Source organism: Semicossyphus pulcher, unplaced genomic scaffold (genome assembly GCF_022749685.1).
Source record: "Semicossyphus pulcher isolate SPU_LCO1_2020_fin unplaced genomic scaffold, fSemPul1.0.p SCAF_19, whole genome shotgun sequence".
NCBI lineage: Eukaryota > Metazoa > Chordata > Actinopteri > Labriformes > Labridae > Semicossyphus > Semicossyphus pulcher.
Window position 1 is genome coordinate 9,494,791 of NW_027211692.1, and position 20,318 is coordinate 9,515,108.

The window sequence follows — 20,318 nt, forward strand, 5'->3', positions numbered from 1 at the left end:
GACTGATTAGTTACCCGCAATGATCACGATCTCTGCCATCATGTTTTTTGATATAGACCATCAGGAGATCGATGTCTTTCCGGTGTTTATTGCGGTATAATTAGATCTAATATATTATATATATATAACAGGAAAACGTGACATTTTCTCTGATTACTGAAAATCAACTTACGATTGAAAATAACAAATTAGGAGATGTGATTATATTTTATTTGATTATGTTGAATTTCAGTGTGCGTTTCTGAGATAATTTGGTATGTTTTTTTCTAGCTTGTGGATTATTCACAAAGGAAAATTACATTTTCTTGTCAACTATTGTTGGTTTCCTTCTTGCATGACTTTCCACAAGACGAGCTTCAGTTATAACAGACATGTTTTCCAACATTATTTCCCACGGTTTCACCATGTTGGCAAACTGTCCAATCCATCTGTACTTTAATCTCTCGATTTCCACTTCAGACGTCTGAAAGGATCACAAAATATACAAAAAACTGTTTAAGTTTTATATCTCCCAAGACTTAGTTTATTTGTTAAACAACAACAGATGGAGCAGCAGCAGCTATTTTGATTGACTGCTTTTTTGGAAGGCTTGGTTTTATTTATTCTAGGATTCAGATATTTTTTACTTGTGTTTCTTAAATTTATCATTCAACTAGGTTATTTACTTGGACTGAGCTGTTAGAAATAGCTCACGTCACTAGATGAAAGCTTTCATAAATCAAAAACAAAACACTGTCATTAGTGTCTGCTGGATAATAATTCTATATACAGCTGTTTAATGGCTACATGGGTTATTATGCCTCTGCAGTGTGTTAATTTGGGGGTCCATATTATTATTATTTATTGAACTAAACACAGGGACAGCAAAGTTAATTTTAAAGTTTAGATAACGAAGTGCATGTCTCCGCCACAGAGCATGTGTAAGCCAATCAAAAATGACCGTTAACCACATAATAATTCGATTGTTTTACAAGGAAAAAGTACAAATATGGCAGGTTAAGTATGTTTCAACAAGGACAAATTAATAAAGGTGCTACTGCTGTCACACAATATGTTTGTCTGTTGCGATTTGGGTTGCTTTCCTATTCCTTGGCTCGTGTATCGTGTATAAGGTGGGAGACACATTCAGACTACATTAAGCCTTAATGTGTCTCCACACTCATGTCTGAAGTTTTAAAGCATTAGTGAGTAACCTGCACAGACTGCTGCTGCTAAATGACTTCACCGTTAACTTATTATGCGACTGTGACCTTTCGCGTGTCGGTCATGATGTGTGATGTGTCACCAGCTAGTCTGAGAAGAATGTACGGAGACTTTTCGCTAACAGCTCAATCCTTCAATTCTCTCTTTAGTCCGAGGACCCCGGCGGGTAGCCAATCAAATTCCAGATGAAATCCTGCAAGACCCTGAGTTACAGGAGGCGATCAAAGCCCTGCCGGCGAATTACAACTTCGAGATCCACAAGACTGTTTGGCGAGTGAGACAAGCAAATTCTAAGAGAGGTGAGCTCTGTTCTCTCTGAATACACTTGATTTAAATGCACACTGTTATTAGTCTGTAGTTAGTATTTTAGCAAAGGTGGATGCTGTGTTTACTGTGTTTACCAAAGAAGGCTTTTGTGAAGGAATGTCATGAAATGTGCTCTAACGTTGTTCAGGCAATGACAAAATCACTTCCGATAAATAAACAGATATTGGGGTGTGCATATTAGACATAACATTAGAGTTTGGATGTCTTTCTGCTGCTCGGCATGTTTTACATAGTGCCCGTTTGATTGGTCAAATATTCACATGCTGAGTTTGAATGCTTGGCATATGTACATAATGTTTTTTTTTTTATAAAAGCCGTTACCTGCAGTCTTTTAGGATGTGCTTATTGCAGATTGTCATATCACTCGCTACGCTGCGCAACTAATATTCACTGCAGAGCCCGACTTTTGAATGAAGTTACATTAGCTGAACTGGAGCAGAGGCTGGGTTAGGTTACTTGGAAGTGAAGGATGGTCTTTTACAAAGCCTGTGTTTACATAAGGGGATATTCATGTAACCTTGCTTGAACTAGGTTAACATGGGGCTTAAATAACATTTGTTACGTTCGACACTGAGAACCATTTCTGTGTGTCACCATGCCCTACGTCACCCTGACTAAATAAGAGCTGTTTTATATCCAGTTCAGCGCTGAAGTACTTTGTGTTATTCAGACCTCATTCAAAGTTGCTCTGCAGGTTTAGAAAAGATTAGGAGCACAGAGTGAATGTATGAACACACAGGATGCACAGCTTTAAGTATCTTATACAGACAGACAGCGTGAGCAAGCATTCATTCAAGATACATCCATGAATGCATCTGTGCTTTGACCTACTTTGACAACTTTATTGTACATTCACGCAGGTTTATCCAGTGATGTCACAAATCAAAAAAAAGACCCGCTTTCAAAAAGGCCATGTAGGTCATCCGGCACTTACTCTGCCATTTAAACCTAACAGGCTTTACACAACAGCAACATGTTAGAGATGGATGTATTCATTGCTCTGCGGTGTGTTCACTCTCATTGGTTAGCAGGGACACCGAAGTGAAGCTGGATGCTTTTCACAAGCACTTCCATGTCCGCTGAGTTTTGGAGTCAGTTAACAGTGAATTTGTGAGGGGGATGTGTAAGCGTCTTTGATCTTTTAGGAGGGGGACAAACCCCCCAGGAGTTTGTGCTTATGCGTTATTGACAGAGTTGGAAGGCTGCACTCACGCTGCAGCTGACAGTGCGCCAGCTCAGACTTCTCCTCACCATCCATGCAACACAAATGTTTGTTTCCAGGGTGACACATTTATTTTTTAACCCCTATTGAAAGCAGATATCTTCAGGCCTCATTAACAGCAGTGTAATAATCTTTTTTATCAGCTCCAAAACCAAAACTCTTTTTATCAGCTCCAAAACTCTTCAGTGCCACAGCAAAATGTTTGTTGTGATATCTTTATTACGCTTAGAGGTCATTTAAACTGACCCAGGGTATGGGTCACTTAACACATCAAAAGCAGTCAGATCTGGGGGAAAGAAAGTGACCTGAGTAGCATGGACTGCTGTGCGTTTGTAGCCTCAGGACTCGCACAGTGAGAGGCCTCTCTGACGTTCATCTATGTTGTCGTCTGTGGCATCAGGCAAATAGTTTTTTGTTGCTTTCAAACTAATAAAAAACAAAAAACTACAATTACAGAAACTCAGAAGGATGTCTGAATACAGGTGCAGAGCGGACCGTGCATTTTGTTCCCCATTACTTACTTAAATCACTTTGGGAATTAATCTCTTTGTGTTCAGAGGAATGATTACATCAGCCAACATTTTATTTCAATAACAAAATGTGCACACGTCAGAGAATAGCTTTCTGCCCACATGCATTGTTTCATATGTATATTTTGACTTTTCCTCATGTTTGCCGTCCCCTGTGAAACAGGTCGTTGGGTAGTGTTACAAAGGCAGCCTCCAGCCTGAGAAAAAATCATCCCTCACTTATGTAAATGTCAAAATGTGTAATCGTAAAGTCGTTCCTGCCTTGGGTAGAAAAATGCAGATGGTAAGCCAAGAGGATTGAATCATTTCTGAGATGTCCCTGTGGGGCGCGTGTGCTTTTCACAGCTTGCTGGCTTTGCTTTTTTTTGTTGTGTGACGTCCTTTTTTTTTATCAGAGCTCATCGTCTCTCTCTCTGAACTCGCAGAGCATAACTCACCTTATCACCCCTGTCTCTGTCTGTTCCTCTTTGTGTCCATCTGTCTCTTTGTCAGCCTTTGAACTGCTCTCGAGTCACATGCGCTGTGCCTCTTTAAAACCGACGACTGAGGAACATAAAGCAGGATTTTATTTTTGCATTTGCTTTATTTCAGATTTTATAAATAGTCTAAAGCTTTGTGTTTGTTCCTAATTCTCTCGTTTAAATCTGGTTGTGTCGTCTCGATAACATTTATTTGCAAGAGCAGTTTAGTTGTTCAGACTCTCTCCAACTGCTGTGTGCTCCCTCGATTACCGTCACACATTCACTTTAGATAAACACAAGTGAACACAGATTTAATTAGACGGTAATAATTGGCCGACCTTAGTCTAGTCTGTTTATAGAGCAGCCATTGTTTGAGTGATAAATAAGAGGAAGAAGAGTAGACAACAAACGTGCCAGATGGAGGCTCTTTATGATGACATTTGTGAATAGCACGGGGGCATTATATTTCTCCCTATTTTGTTGAAATGATGGATAAATACATTGGGAAATTGTTTGGTAAAAACATTTGTAGTTTCCAACCCTGGTTTGTGATCATTATAGAAACTATCATGCGTTTCAAAGAGATGACATATTCCCCTAGTGTTCAGTTTAAAGTTAAAGTGATGATATCGAAGATCTCAGTTTCGTCCTCTTTGGCAGCACCTGTGGCGATAAACGGTAATTGCGGGAGCACACTTCCCAGATATCCAGACAGTGTTGCATGTGTGACGTCCACGGTTGGCTCCGGTTGTAACTCTTGATTTTCCTGGCTGACGGTCGCTTTCCTTTTTAGACTGTTTGCCTTCATCTGAATTTGTTTCTTTTTCTTTGGATTTTCACTTATTTTTGAAGTTGTATCTGTAGTCATCGATCTTTTCTTTGTTTGTTCAGCCATAGTAGATTACTGTTTACTCGCAACACTTGCAGAGACTGGAAAAGCAGCCGCTTAGCTCCGCCTACCCTCTCTGGCAGACCAACCACTGCTGGGTGATGGGTGAACTAACTGGACGCCACTTTTTTCCGCGAGAGTCGCACCAGACACCCAGTGTTACCTCATTCGAAGATAGATAGCGACTTAACAGACATTTATTTAAATGAAAATCTTCGATAGCTTTAAATAGCCATAAATTAATGGTGAAAAAAATAAAGTCAGGTTTGGTTTATCTTCTTTTACTGACATGAAAGCACAAAATGTACTAATTTCTATCATGAAATTTGTTTATAAAATGTGTCCAGGATACGAGCAGAACCACGATTCATCTATCAGCTCTAAGTGAAAGCACTTAGATGATTCCAGGTAAAGATTATTGGGTGTTGATGTTTATAACCACCAAATTATGGCCAAACCTACAGTATAGCTTTGTTTTTGGAAATATGTGAAGTGGAACTTTTTGGGATGTCAATGAATTCTTTCCTTGTTATTCCACACTTTGACTAAGAGCAGTTTTTCAGCCTTGGGCACAACTTCGAAATCCCATTTGGAAAAAGGGAAAAATTAGACAAGACGTGGAGATAAAGCAGAAAGAGCACAAAAGTGCGGCCTTGAGCGTCTTGGGAGACCTTGAATTCATGAAAGTGTTTCCCTGCGAGGATTGTGAACTGCTCAGGGAGTTGTTCTGTTTTGCTTCTCACAAGTGAACCGCACACAGACAAAAGATTAGCACAGTTGACAGTTTCTCTTCAGATGTTTCCTTGAGCTTCAACACAGTGAGCAACACGTGGACCGTTCAGCTCCTCCTTTCAGTCTCTGCAGTTTTTTCTCCATGTTACATTTATAAGGAGAAAGAAGATAAGAGAGAAGCTGCGAAGACGTAATCAGAAAAAATATGAAATGAATTTTGAATTGAGGATTGCCTTAAAGCCAATATTAATTAAACATCCAACTAAGCCACAGATGGTCCATCACACTAAACAGAACAGTCCGAGTTTAGTCCATGGCTGATATCTTGTTTTCCCATATTAATTAATCGTCTCTTTCTAAATAGTCTCTTTGTGACGAACTACTGTTTTATTCCAGTAAGCTGACTGAAATGGTGTTTTCTGCTCTGTCTGAACAGCGCGTTCCTTTATAGAGAGCATGACAGTCATGAGAGTGCTGGCTGCCAGTGGAAAGTTCGCTCACATCATGGACGGTCATGCTCTTGTATGAATGGTGGTCATTGTGCCCAGAGTCATTGACTCATTTCTCTGAAATTCTCTCAATTAAATAGAAAGTTAAAGTTCACTTTCTTTCACTTGTTTACAAGGCTCTAAACAGTATGGTCGTTTTATAACCCCTGATGTCCTCTCAGATCCTCCACAGCTGGTTTTATAAATTCATAATGTCACAGAAATGAGAATCAGCTGCTCAGTACTGTGTTACTCTGCAACACATCTATGGAACTCCCTTTCCAAAGCTATGAGATGCAAACTGTGAGCATTTTTAAACAAAAATCGAAGAACGTATTTATTCAATATAATATTTAAGTTACTGTCACCCTTCTGTTGTTTTATTTGTGTCTTTTATAAATAATTACGGGTGGGACAAAATATCGATACAGCAATATATCGTCGTCCTGACAATTATCGATACGCTGGTGCCAAATATGGATATTTAAATTGACAAATATATGACACTGAAAACAGATTTCACTGTGATTTTGACTCACGGCCTCACTACGTCATGACTCCTCACGGTGGTGCTTATGTCATGATTGAGGGTTTTGGAAATTAATTGGCTGAAGAAGTTATTTAGATATTGTGATGCATCATTATGTGGTTGTCTTGCCATATATCATTTATCGCAGAATCGTTGTATCGTGATATTATCGCGGGCCGCGTATCGTATCGTGAGTTACCGTGCGATTCCCACCCTTACATGTAATATTGTTTTTATGCGCTTTTATTTTGAAAGCATGTTTCTTTTCTTGCTTGCTTGTTCTTTTTGTTGCCTGGTTTGTTTTTTTATATTATTGATGTGACTGCTTTATTGAACGGTTTTTGCCCTCTATCAATTTTTTTTCACTTTATTATAAAGAATCTTGAACTATTCCCCCTAAATGAAAACCATATAATGTTTTATTATTTAAATGTTTTCATGACAAGGACTACTTGAACTATTCAGAATGTAAAGGTTAATATATTTTATACATGAATAAGGCTCGACTTATTATGGTACATAATGATACCCCAAACTGCACCCTAAAAAAATGACCATGAGGTCAACACCAACATTAAAACAACATTATAACCTTCATAAAATGGGACTTAATAAAGTGTATATTACACAACATTACTTATAGCTCGGTGTAGCTAATGAACTGGCAACAGAGTCTGTGACAGTACACTCATTCCTTTAATTATGTTTCCTTTTTCTAATATTGGTCATTTTGGGCTTCCGTACAATAGAATATCTGAGCACAGCAGACAGACATGCATTACCATCTGCACACCACTTCTGTTTTCTTTGTTTGCACTGCAGGTGATTGACATTTGACAGCTCATCACATGGTTCCACAAATGTTTGCAATGCAAACACACACCCCAAATGTAATCTGGCACAGGATAATCCCTGTATATAGCCTTATTCTAGTCTCCCAGCCATAACTTCCCTTTGAAAATTCAGAGTAATCCCTCGGCTTTGTCCACTCAGTCTGCCGTTTCCTGATAAATTGGTCTTTCCAGCACTTTCTTAGTTTACTTCCTGTCTTTGATTGTTAACATAATCCCACATGTAGATTTCTTGTTACCTGTGCTGCACTTAAAGTTCCAACATTAGGTTAAAGAAAAAAATATTCTCGAGGAATAGAAAACCTTCCAGACTTGTTTTGTAACTTGTTCGCTGTACAAAGTTTAAACACATCTAAAGCCGCTGAATAAACTTTGTCCATTCAAGGTAGAAGCAGCTATCATCCTCGTGCAACATGCATTCAGTCCCTCCTCCGGCGTCTGATTCACCTTTCGCCGCCGGCCGAGATGCTGAAAGCTCTTTGCTTCTGTCAGCTGTGGCGGAGGTGTGCTCCGAAGCCTTTCTCTGTTAATAAACTTGCCCTTTTCCAGGTAATGACCTGTCTCTCACTGTCTGCCCGGGCGCTCTGTGATCCCTTAACCTTTCATCAGTAAGAAATGCTCTCGCTCCTCCCCTCCATCTATCACTCCATCTCATGACCACCCTCCCTCGCCCTCCCTGGCCTTTTGTCCGTCCCAGCTTTTATTGTTTAAGGCCGTCCGCCACTGAAGTCCTGAAAATTGTTTCAAGCTTGGTCATGTGAAAACCTTTGTGTGCTGAATGCAGCGTCTTGGACTCATGAGTGTCCACTGAGACGTTGATGGATTTATTGAAGAAAGGTGTGACGGGGTTTGACTGGGAGAAAATGTCACGGTTGATTAAAACAAAGCTTCGTGTCCAGGTAGTGGCTCCGTGTGTCAGACTTGGTGGCAGGGATTCACCGAACTAGTCGACACCTTGTGAATACAAGTTTGTGATCATCTTGTGTCTACAGGAAGCATGAAAAAGTTATTTCACAAAGGGTAAACAGCAAAGAGAGAACTGTCGACAGGAGGCCTAACAGAACCACAGACAGAGTAGTCTAATGTCATCCCAAACAGCAAACCTGCAAACTCTATTGTCCAATCTGTTAGAATGAGGCCAAAATGCAGTGAAGTTTATTAATAAGATCCTGAATAAACATTGGATTCTGTGTTTATTCAACATAATTTTGCCAAAGTATTTACCAATGACTGTATATATATGGATGACGCGTCTCCATCTGCTCTCATCCTACAAAATTGATGCCAAAATAGCCGGCGTGATAGGCGCTGCCATCTTGCGATGTTGACGACATTTAGAGCCAGAGTTGTGCAGTAGAGATCGGCGGCTCCACCGTAGCCACTTCTGCTAACTAAAACACACTTAAATCACCCAAAAAAACGGCTAGTGTCCCGCACGCCAGCGTGTTTAACAGCAGAACAGCTTCTTGTGTTGGTCTGAAGCAGACATTCACAGATATGGAAACTTCAATGACTGTAGTGATTGTTTTAGTTACGCCTCCTCTCGCTGTTCCTCCTCCACTCTGCTAATCTGGAACAGATCGGCTGCAGGAGCCGTATTTGTCAACAGAGCTGTCAATCATCCTTTTTACAACATCAAACAACTAATTAAAAATCAACTTATCAGAATCATAAACACTTGGACGTAAATCAGCATGATAAGAACCAACTATAATGACAGAAACCATGTTTGAGAAACATTTATTTGGCGTGTATTTTGATTTTATAGTTTGACTCATGTCCCATCTGTTAACATGGAGGAGGCAGGCTTTATGACCTATACTGCAGCCAGTCAGCAGGGGGCGCAGGAGATGTTTTGGCTTCACTTTTAGGGAGCTGTCATGTCGTCCATCTTTTTATACAGTCTATGGTATTTACACATCAGTACTGAATTTACTCTCTTTTTTTTTAGCCTTTTACACCAACATTAAAAACAAGAAATTCCCATCACTTATTTTTCCGTTGTTGCCAGTGCAGATAATGTTTTTCAGATTTCAATTTTCATCTGATCTGGTCCATCACTCACATATCAAACATTATTTTTTCTTGAGACAGCACATTTGTTCTTTGGAATCTGCTGTTAGTTAATTAGTTAGTTTTTTTTAATGATTGATTAAAAGTTTACCTCACGTCCAATACAGCCAAACATGATCCGACAGCAGCTTCTTAAATGTGACGTATTCCTGCTTTTCTTTGTGTTATCACAGATAATTGAGTCTCTTTGACTTTAGTATCATTTGTAAATGTCACAGGGAGATTTTGGGGGAAATTGAGATGGCAATTTTTCACCTTTTTTCTACAAATTTCTAAACCAAAATAATCAATTGAAAAAAATAATTAGTTCAAAAAGAAAAAGTCATTCTGTGCAGATTATTAATGAATAATAAATGATGTCTTTTACTCTGTTGCTTCTTATAATTGCAGAACAAAGTAATGAAACATGTAAATTAGAGAAACTGTTTTCCTTTTCAATCTGTTTAATTTCACTGTTTTCATAATTTCTCTTATCATTCTTAAGAGGATTTTCCATTTCACTTCCCCGTATTTGCTCTCCTGACAAATCTCCTCCCCGTCACTCTTGCCTTTTCCAATCTCGTCCACTTCATGCTCTGATTCCTGTTGGCTTATTCCTTGCGGGAGTACTCGACATCATCAATATCTCAGCAGTCTCTGATTCCAAGGTGTCGTCATGTTTATTTGATGGCTAGATGGCAGCATTAACGTATACTTCATCAGGGATTCTTTAGATTTTTAATGCAATAACCACATGACTTCTCTCTTAAGAAAGCCCCACAGGAACGTTGGGATTACATTTACTTTGAAATCAGAGAAAACATGATGATATTATCTTGAAAGGGAAGCTCGGCAGTTCAGTTTGTCAGGGAAGCAGAAACACTCTGATTGCTGTTGATGTTTGTGAGAAAATATTGTATATGTCAAACTCATACAATTATCTTTATTTATTGAAATTAAAATCAGAGCAGTCGTTAAATTATTCTCTAAGGAAATTAAAACATCAGATTAGTTCATGTAGAAATAAAAGGGTAACACATTACTGCAGGAGAGGTTTCTGATCCAGCAGCTTCAGCAGATACTCCACCACAGTGAGGACTACTGTCTACATATATCCAAAGCTAACATCTAAACAGAACGTATCACAGAGGGAGTGTTTTCTAATTACTGGTTAATAATCTTAAAGCTCATGTGACAAGTTTTTCGCTTGTTATGAAACAGACTGAAATTAATATTGCTGCCTTTATATGAGCAAACAAAACCATCAGCAAAAACATTCCTTAATACTCATGTTTAATGCTTGTCACCCCTGCCACAGGATCAGCGTGGGACAGGGCTTTAACAGCGTGCTGTCAAAACTCCCTTTGTTTACATTTTCTGCGATGATCGCTAGTTTGACAGCTAAAAGAAAGCAGGAGGATTGTTTCCGTACAGAATACAACTTACGCGTGTACAGGACAGAATCAGCAAAGAGATAAGAGGTAGCTTTGTCCACAGGGGTCGCCATGATCAATACGAAACTAAAGGTCCTCACAGCAGCTTTAAGGTTCAACATTTATAAGCAGCAGTCCTGCAGCTAGAGTTGTATTAGTATGGGCCCACAATATGGCGTAAAATGTGGTATCCCATAAGTGCGTCAGTCAATGCACCAATATGATGCCATCATTTATTAGTCCACCAAAAAAGTTAGTTATAATCTTGAAGATCTCAGTTTCGTTCTCTTTGGCGCCACCTATGACGATAAACGGTAATTGCTGGAGCACACTTCCCAGATATCCAGACAGTGCTGCATGTGTGACGTCCACGGTTTGCTCCGGTTGTAACTCTTTTCAGACTGTTTGCCTTCATCTGAGCGTCAAATTTGTTTCTTTTTCTTTGTATTTTCACTTATTTTTGAAGTTGTATCTGTAGTCATCGATCTTTTCTTTGTTCATCAGCCATAGTAGATTACTGTAGAGACCGGAAAAGCAGCCGCTTAGCTCCGCCTACCCTCTCTGGCAGACCAACCACTGCTGGGTGAAGGAAGACGCGTCACTAACTGGGCGCCGCTTGTGATTCTTTTTCGGCTTCTTCGAGATTATTACTTTAAATTATCATGTGACGATGACAAATAACAACAGTGCAGTTCTAGCTAGAGTAGAGTCTAGTGTAGGAGTACTTGGATATCAGCCAATACTTAAACTTAGGTATTGGACTTGGTATGGGTAGGAAACATCTCTACCTGCAAACTCACATTTTTCTCCAGTCATAATTTGCTAGATTTGTCTTTAATTGAATCTGCATAAAGAAAACAGCCTCACTCCTGATAACAGGCAGGTCGCAGTTAAGATGACGGGCAAACTTCCAGGCCCTCTCTCATGTTGAAAAAAGTAAGTTTCTCGAAGCAGAGCGAGTTTAAAATAAGGCACATAAGACTCAATAAAATCCCTAAAAGAGGCTTTTTCATTGCTTCATCCCAGCTGGTGTCACACGTCATTAGATCAGCATGTCTCTTGTTGTAAAAACACAACCCAATCAGCAGAACTAATGCTTATTAATGGGATGCTTGATTTCTATTTTATGGCAGCCTCATCAGTCGCCATATTAAACCGTCTCTGAGACATAAAGTCGTGTGAAGAAGAAGAAGAAGAAGAAGAAGAAGGAGGAGGAGGGAAGGGTGGGGGTGTATTTGTGTGTCTCAGTAAAAAAAAAAAGAGAGTGAAAGTGTGACTCACAGAGCCGGTGGCGGGCATGAAGACAGACAGGAAAAAAGAGAGAGTGTAATGGCTCTGTACAAGCCCTGAGCTGTAGAGCCAGACCTGTGGTGATTGGTTTGGACTATATTTCCAACAGCCCGTCACTTGGTAAAATAAACCAACAGAAGCGCCGTGGCAGAGGGGAAATTGCCCTGAAATGTCACTATTTGCTGTCAGTGGAGCTCTGTGAACCAGTAGCACAGGCTATGAATAGCTCTGCTGTCCAGGATTTATTAAAGTTGCCATCACTCTAACGCAAGAATGTTAATTTTTTCCTCTTTGTTTGCCTCTTTCCCCTCTCTCTCCAGTGGCTCTGCAGCTGCCAGAGGGCCTGCAGATGTTTGCCTGTGTCATCGCCGACATTATTGAGAGGTAAGGCAGCAGGAGAACGACTCCTCCTTAAACTTTCAAAGTTATTCGCAGACTCCACGACGACGAATAAGGTGTTAGAAGTCAAACCAGCCATGTATGAACTTGAACTAACAGCGGCTGCTTGGTACTCATTAGGAGGGCGAGGGCTTTATCGTAATTCCCCGCCTTCGACTCGATCGGGGATTCGGCAGAAAATGAGACACGATTACGCGCTTTCAGGACGGAGCAGATATCACAGCTTCCCTTGCTCACAGTTGGAGGAGGGAGGAGATATTTTTCTTGTTAATTACATCTTGTTTCAGTCTGCATATGCCCTATTGCACACCAGCACTCCATCACACAGACACAAGTTCTTTTTTTTTACCATCCTGCAGTGAGAAGTGCCGCAGCATTTGGCCTCCTCTGCTGCTAAACACACTGTGTACTTCAGGGCTGGGTAAATACAAACACCCTGAAACCTCTCTTGTGAGGCCGACTATACAGCACCAGAAAAATCCCCTTGTTGTTGTATCTGTGGTCTTATTTCTCCTTTAGCTGGCCTCTTGTTTCTCAGGAGCTTTGTCTGCTAAGTGTTTTCTTCTTGGTAAAATTGGCTGCCATCATTAAACACCACTTTTCATAGGTGTTTAGTCAATACTAACCGGATCCCGAGATGGGGCGAGGTGAAGAATAGACTGACTGCAGGTTCCATAAACTTTTTCGGGCTGTGCGGATATTTAATTTCACAGAGGAAATCAGTTTGACGTATTATTGTGCTCTTAAAGCTTACACACCGAGACGTTTATGCTCCAAATACACGATAAAACTTTTTTTCCTGCTGCGACGTGTCGACTTTCTCACTTCCTTTAACTCTTTTATCTATTTTATCATTTTGTCCATCTTCTCTCCTGCTGTATCAAACCTCTATCCCTCTCTTTACCCTGCTTTTTTTTTTATCACAAAAAGAGATGATAGAGTGAGGGTTTTGATGATAAGGTCAGGTCTTATCAGTCCAGCTGCTATCACACTGAGAGGTACAGCCGTTTGCTGCATGGCTTTTAAACCGCACACCCATGCGGTCCACATTGATACGGTGTCAGTGTCCATCATGGAGTCTGTTAAATCGGCCCCATCTCTTCTAATGAGAGCAATTAGCGGACACTAATTGCTTTTCGCGCTCACTTCATACCTCGTCCTCTATCTCTCTGTGCTTTTCACCCTCTCTCCACCATCTACATCATTTGTCCCCCGCACTGCCGCAGAGCCGACGGTCCTCACCGTTCCCATCAGTAGGTCCTGCTGTATAATTTCTCTTAAGCTATCCTGCCTCCGTCTTTGCTGTTTTACCACGTGAAAAAATGCAGTTCTGGTCCTTCCAGAATGAACAGATGGGTTCTTTGAATCCTGGATGAACATCACAGCCTCTGAGAAGTACTGAATATCTTCCATCTGGTGCACAGACTGACAGGTTGTTTTTAAAATTTGGATGACATCAGCTGAGTTGAAGTACTATTGTCTTGCCAGGAAATTACAAAGTTCTTGAGGAACTCAGCGAGGATCAAACATGTTGGTCATTTAGGATTATGAAACCTCTCTTTCATCCCCAGCAGACAAACTAGTTTATCACAACTTGGGTCTGATTGTGGTAGTTTTGGCCTTTTTACTTGGTAATGGTAACAATTTACTGACTAAAGTCAAAATCATGGCTGCATTAGAGTCAGACAAGGCAGGAAAAGAGTGGTCCGGCGAGGTGTTAACATCAGAGTTTAGCAAACCTCTATGTTAGAACAGAGTCAATCACCAGGGCAAAGAACACATTTTTCAGGTTTGCACTTTAGCTTTCGCTCTCCTGCAGTGAAACGCTCAAACTGTAGAGCTTGTCTGGTCACAAGGAGAGCAGAGCTGCAACACTAACAAGCTGAGGAGAGCAAACAAAGTAGAGTACGAGCGACAAGCTGCTTCCAATCCATGAAAATATGCCGGGATGGACTCCAATGCAATAATCAGCTCCAGGGAACTCTGGTAACTATTTCACAGTTCATGTTTATTTTCTCTAAAACACAGAAAGTTTGATTCAAACATCCAAAATGGTTTGCTCACAGTTTGGCAGGTTGAATGGAACAATAATTATTCTCTAACTTAGACTTTGTGTTATCCATCATCTGACCACCAAAGACAGTGAGTGGCACTGGGTGGCACATGAGGACAGGGTCGCAATGAATCTGTGTATACTTACAGTAAACGCTGAAGAGGGTCTTTGTGGAAACCATAGAAATCAGGTTGCCATTGACTTCATACGTATTATTATCTTGACCTGGATGAGAATCTTCATAGACTCAAAGCTTAATCCAAAAGGCGACTGGACATGGTTGAAGTTCTTGAAGACGTTTCACCTCTCGTTCCTTTTGTAGGGATGAAATTACAATGCTTGTAAGAAGGAACCAAAGGAACTCAAGCTCTTAGCTGAAGTCTGTTTCTGTACTGCGACCCAATAGATAGCGCCCTGGAAGAACAGTTAGTCTTGATCACCATCTCAACATATAAAGGGCTCAGAATTTAGCGGATCCCTTAAAAGCCTTAACCTGCAGATGGAAGTTGTCTCAGTCTGGATGTTTAATGTGCCCTCAGGATGAAATTGCCTGTTGGGAAGAAACAAGTATGTCCTGCTGATGTAATGAGTGTGGTCTCGCGTTGTGTCACAGACGAGGATTCCCAGTTCAGTTGTTTATTCTGGTGATGGACAAATAAGGCAATCGCTGGAATGTTCTCGAACATGCATTCAGGATGAAAGTAGAGCTATAGAAACACTCATGTTATCACACATACACGCAGCTTAACAAGTGGCTACCTTAGCTAGCAACACACTTTACGTTCTAATGTTCATAGAACAAATATAGTGAATATTCAAGTCTACAAATGCGCATACGTCTTTGTCCATGTCTAAGCTACTCCAGGTACACTTTATGCATCGGTTTGATAACAGATTTGTGAACAGAAAGAAACAATCTCTAAATTATCTGCTCAATGCCATGCACATGACCTTCCTCTTACATCGGTAAGGTAAAATGGGAAGAACGCAGGACGCTTCCGTCCCTAGTGGACAACTATGCAAATATATTGAAAGTGACAGAACACTGAACCAAAATATGCATCAACATAATTCACACATTTAGATCTGCTAGCATGGCAAGTGGAAGCATAAATAGCCGTGTTACGCTGAGAAGCCTGTCAAACGTTCTGTAGCAAAATTAGGGAAATTAAATAACTAGAGATTCATGTAAAACTTAAATGTGCTAAAATATAGCAAATGTGGATTTAGCCTGTAGGATTTTTTGGGGGGCTATTATTTGCCTTTATTGATCGGACAGCTGAAGAGAGACAGGGCATATTGGCTGAAAAGAGTGGGGGATGACATGCAGCAAAGGGCTGAGGGCGGGAGTTGAACCTACGGCCGCTGCACCACTGTGTATGGGGCACCTGCTATACCCGCTGAGCTAAACCAGCGGCCCTTAGCTTAGCATTTGAAGGTGATGTTTTGATACATGAATGGCAGTAACCGTTTGGATTTTTGCACAGCAGGGCGGCTGACCTTATATCACCCCTGTAGGGGGTTAAAAGAGGTCCCAGGCTTTGGGCGACTCTGCCATCACCATCGCTGCCACAGGCCCTTGTATTGGCGAGACAGGGCTGAGGTCCATATCAAAATGGGGATGAAAGGGCTAAGCTGGCCTCAGAGTAAGGAGCTTCAGCGGGAGGCACTGCTAAGTCTAAATGAGGACAATCTGCTCTGAATTATGGCTACGCTGCAGTTAATGCATTCAGGCCAAAACACACAGGCTTTACATATGCACACTTTTACAGCACAGAGTGCTTACAGGGAGAGGAACTACTTTTCTCTTTTTTATTACCTCCCCCTCTTTCCTTGTTTGTCTGGCCATCTATTTATACACTGAGGAAAACATACATATTTACCAACAAACAGCTTCCTTAAAGTAGCATCCACACATTTTAATATAGAATTTAATGACTACAACAGTAGGGCCTGATTACAAAGACTCATTTGGTCTTTAATCTTGACCTGGGAACTATTGAGAAAACCCATATGAGATGCAGTGAGTGGTTAGTACTTCTCATCTGAATCGCCCTCAGTACTACCATACACTCACAGCAATTAAGCCCAGAAGAAGGAAGTGATTTGCAAACTATTTTTTGCCCGGCAGTCAAAACACAGACAGTCTTATCCTCCCTGTTGGACATTATTGTGGCTGAAAGCAACCTGAGAGGAAGCTTCAGACAATAACCAGGACTGAATAATTTATTGCAGCCTCCTTTGTTTTGTAGTAAAGGACAGATGTTTTTTTTTTAGTGAAGACAGAAATGGCTGAAAAACCTCAGACTTCTGGAACCAAACCTGTACCCTTGTGTTAATCTGAACCTTACATGCATCCAATGTAGATCTGGTTACATGTTGGTTAAGATGATGCACTCGGTTTAGATAGGGCCTATTCCAAGGCTGTTTTTCTATTCATTATATTTCAGCCAGTTGTTTTCCACATCACTCCTGGATTTTCTCACTTCTAATAAACCAAATATGAGTAAATAAATTGGTTTTTATTTCATTATTTGAAGGCTATAGTAGCTGGAGGACTTTCAGACAGGAGCCCACTTGATAGTAAATCTTAAACCTCTCTGGTGACACAAATATGTAAAGCAGCCGTCCATTTATTACAGCGCCATCGTCCTTTATCTGACTGTCTCTGAGCCAGTTCCATTTTCTCTCCCAGTGTTGACATTGTCAGAGGAATTCAAAGACTTATGAACTCCGCTTTCACGGTAAAAACAAAAGAGGAAAAAGCTTTCACAATAAAAGAAAGAATTGGTAACTTGTGCAGGCAGGCAATGATGCATGTGCTGTCACTGTACCATATGTTTTATTGCCTTTGATGGTATGCCAGCTGTCTGGTCCAAGCTTTGAAAGATACTTTTATGAACTTGCTTCAATATTTACTGCTGCCGCCTTTGTGACAGAGGAGGAATATAAAGAGAGAAGCAGGGAGCAGTGTGTGTGTGAGGGGCTGTCACAGCGTCCTAATCCTGAGGACAGCGCTAGCATTAAATGTTCTGTCGCTCTCTGTGTCCTCCTGGCACGGAAACCCTGGGCCTCCAAATGGAGATGTTAGCCAGCAACCTAATCCGAGGTCTTGTACTCTGACGCTTGTTGGGTAAACTACAAATTTGCTGAGCACGCAAGGCCAAAGGGCTCCTGTTATTGAAGCAAAAAACAATAGTGAAAAATGAAACATCCCTTTTCTTGGCTCAGAACGAGTCCCCAGGCTATTTATTATAGATCACAAGAGACAACTCAGTGTCCTCACTGTGCTGTTTGTTTGTTTTTAATATGTGTATCCTGTACTCGTGTAGAGAACTATGGATACTGATTGAAATAGAATAACTGAATTGACATTGTATTATGTAACTATATTGATTAACTGCTGAGGCCACATGTCAGAAGGTTCGGGGCATTTCATTGGTCAGCATTGTCTCACATAATGGAGTTTCCATACTGTTGAATCGGCAGTTTAAAGGAGAAATTCTCCCCTGGAAAAAGCCGCAGTCAGTCAAAGCTGGTGTTCTCTGTAATCGATAGAAGCAATAATATTTGCACCATAGCTGTGGAGAAAGTTGTACAAACAGCTGGTGGTTTTGCCCATTCTACATTCCTACAACACCCAGCATGCATTGTGCCCCTCCCTCTGAAAGGAACGGCCCAGCGAGAGACGCTGGAGTGAAATACTACCGTTTCACTGCAGGCCGAAATACGACGGGAATATACCGGTGGATCGTCTAAAACATGTTCAGGTCTGCAGTCTACATTTCAAACCTGACGATTTTGAACGAGACATGACATCGGAGGCGGGCGTCCTAGATTGAGGAAGTGTAGTTTAGCAAGCTCCGCCAGATGATGCGTTTGATGTAGTCTGGCGGAGGTTTTCCAGGGCCCATTGGAGAAGCATATGGCGTCCTCCAAAGGCACAGAGCGAAATTGCTTTAATTTTCTTTAATAGCATGATAGGACTGAGGTTGAAAATCGGTGAACTGGCCCTTTAAGACCACATGATCTCACCTGCCTTTTCAGACTCTAACTAATGTAAATCAGGGCTGCTTGGTGGGTTTTCACAGCTTATGTGAAAAATGATGTGGTGAGGATTTGAGTACTACTGTAGGTATTTAGCTTCTATACATCATATAACATTGTCCTGTATGTTATATAGGACAATGCCTAAAACTTCAGATTTAAAAAAACAATGAAAATGCATGAAGAAGTCATTAACATTAAGAAGAGAGGAAGATAGCAGAACAGAGAGAGGTACAGTTCAGTCAAGTGTGTGAGTACAATCCTTCTGAAAGCCTTGGCAGTCACCAGAATATTAATTTTTCTAAATCTGGCAGTTGCTCTAAAAACCCATTCACCATTTCCTGTAGTTTCAAGTTTTTCTGCAGAAGAACAGTCAGCAAAAAAAGATCCTGTGTCTTCACGCTGCAGCATAATGAGGCCCACATCCCTAATTAATATAGAAACAAGGACAGGAAGGAAGTTCTTCCAAAAATGGTTTTATATATAAAGATAGATCAGTGACTGCGTCTACGCATTGACAGGGATGGCCAACAAGCCCTGGCATTGAGTTATCAGTGATGAGTCAGTGATTTGCAATTCGCACCAAAAATAAACGGTGTCTAACATCCGGATACTGAGCTCAGGAGGAAAATCACTGTAATCATAAGAGTACAATGTGACAAAAGCGAACTTTCACTTTCATTTCTCAAATAGAAGAGTGATGTTTGCCCAACACTCCTGCTTTCAGCCCCTTGTGTGATGGCTTGTCATAATCCTGAGAAGCTATACAGTCATTTTTCACACATACTTTAGCAGTATGGCTCTAGTGATGGTAATGTCTGCTAGTTAGTTGTTTAGCACTTAGTTCTGATTGATCTCTAAAGACTGATTGCACTGATATGTATTTCAGACTCAAATGCTTCCCAAAGGATGACTACTACTGATTCTTGTGATCCTCCTCAGCGGAGTAACATGTTTGGCTTTAAGGGAAATATCTGGACAGCTATTGGGTGGTTTTTAATGAACATTGATGCATGCTGCCCGAGTTTGTTTCCTTACAACTTTGGCGTTCCCTGACTTCTTCAGTTTTCATCTATCCTATGAAATAATTCAACATTTATTTGATGGATTGGAACAAAACTTTGTACAGGAATTTGTGGTTTCCAGACGATGAAGCCGATTGATTTTTGAAAACCTACAGACTTTTTAATGTAGGACTACCGTGAGGTTTGAATTTTGTGTTTCTGAATGAAATATCTCAAACAGTGTTTGGTTGACTGTCATGCAAGTTGGCGTACACATTCAAGATGAATTGTAATCACTTTACTCTATGTCCGTGGTTCTTTAGTGGTGGGTAGGGACCTAAAGGTGGGTCGCGGTTGTGTCCTTGAAAAGAAAAAGTTGTTCTTGAAACTTGATTAGCCTACAGGAGTTGCACTTGTGTTGCAAGAAAAAGAAAAAGGCTGCTAATTGAAGAAATTGTTGAGGGAATAATTCCTCTTATGCGCTGCTACCTGCTGGTCATAATGGTCGACCATTATACTGTTGTGTTTTGTGATGTTGGCTTGCTGCGATGTTTTGTTCCATCTCAGGTCCAGACTGTTCCATTTTTCATTAAATACATTTGATTGGTTGAAAAATGTGTGAAATTTGGGCCCCGATTTCTCATTTAGAAGGAGGTGGTGGGTCCTGAGGCTGGACCAGTTGAGAACCACTGCTCTATGTGACCCAATACCTGCAAAGCTAATGGCATTCTGGTCAAACTCACAAAGGTAGCGATTGATGGTTTAATTATACCATTTAACATCTTCATGATAAGATCTGTCATTGTGA

The 20,318-nt window shown here is 40.7% G+C and overlaps 1 protein-coding gene across 1 annotated transcript in view; it reads left to right on the forward strand.

The window, feature by feature from the left end:
- dph1 (diphthamide biosynthesis 1) overlaps positions 1–20,318 on the forward strand; it is a 63,154-nt gene that overhangs the window by 435 nt on the left and 42,401 nt on the right. Inside the window, exons 2-3 of the mRNA XM_069668591.1 lie at positions 1,353–1,502; positions 12,328–12,391. Of these exons, the coding sequence (XP_069524692.1) occupies positions 1,353–1,502; positions 12,328–12,391 (214 nt within the window). The remainder of the gene's footprint in view (positions 1–1,352; positions 1,503–12,327; positions 12,392–20,318) is intronic.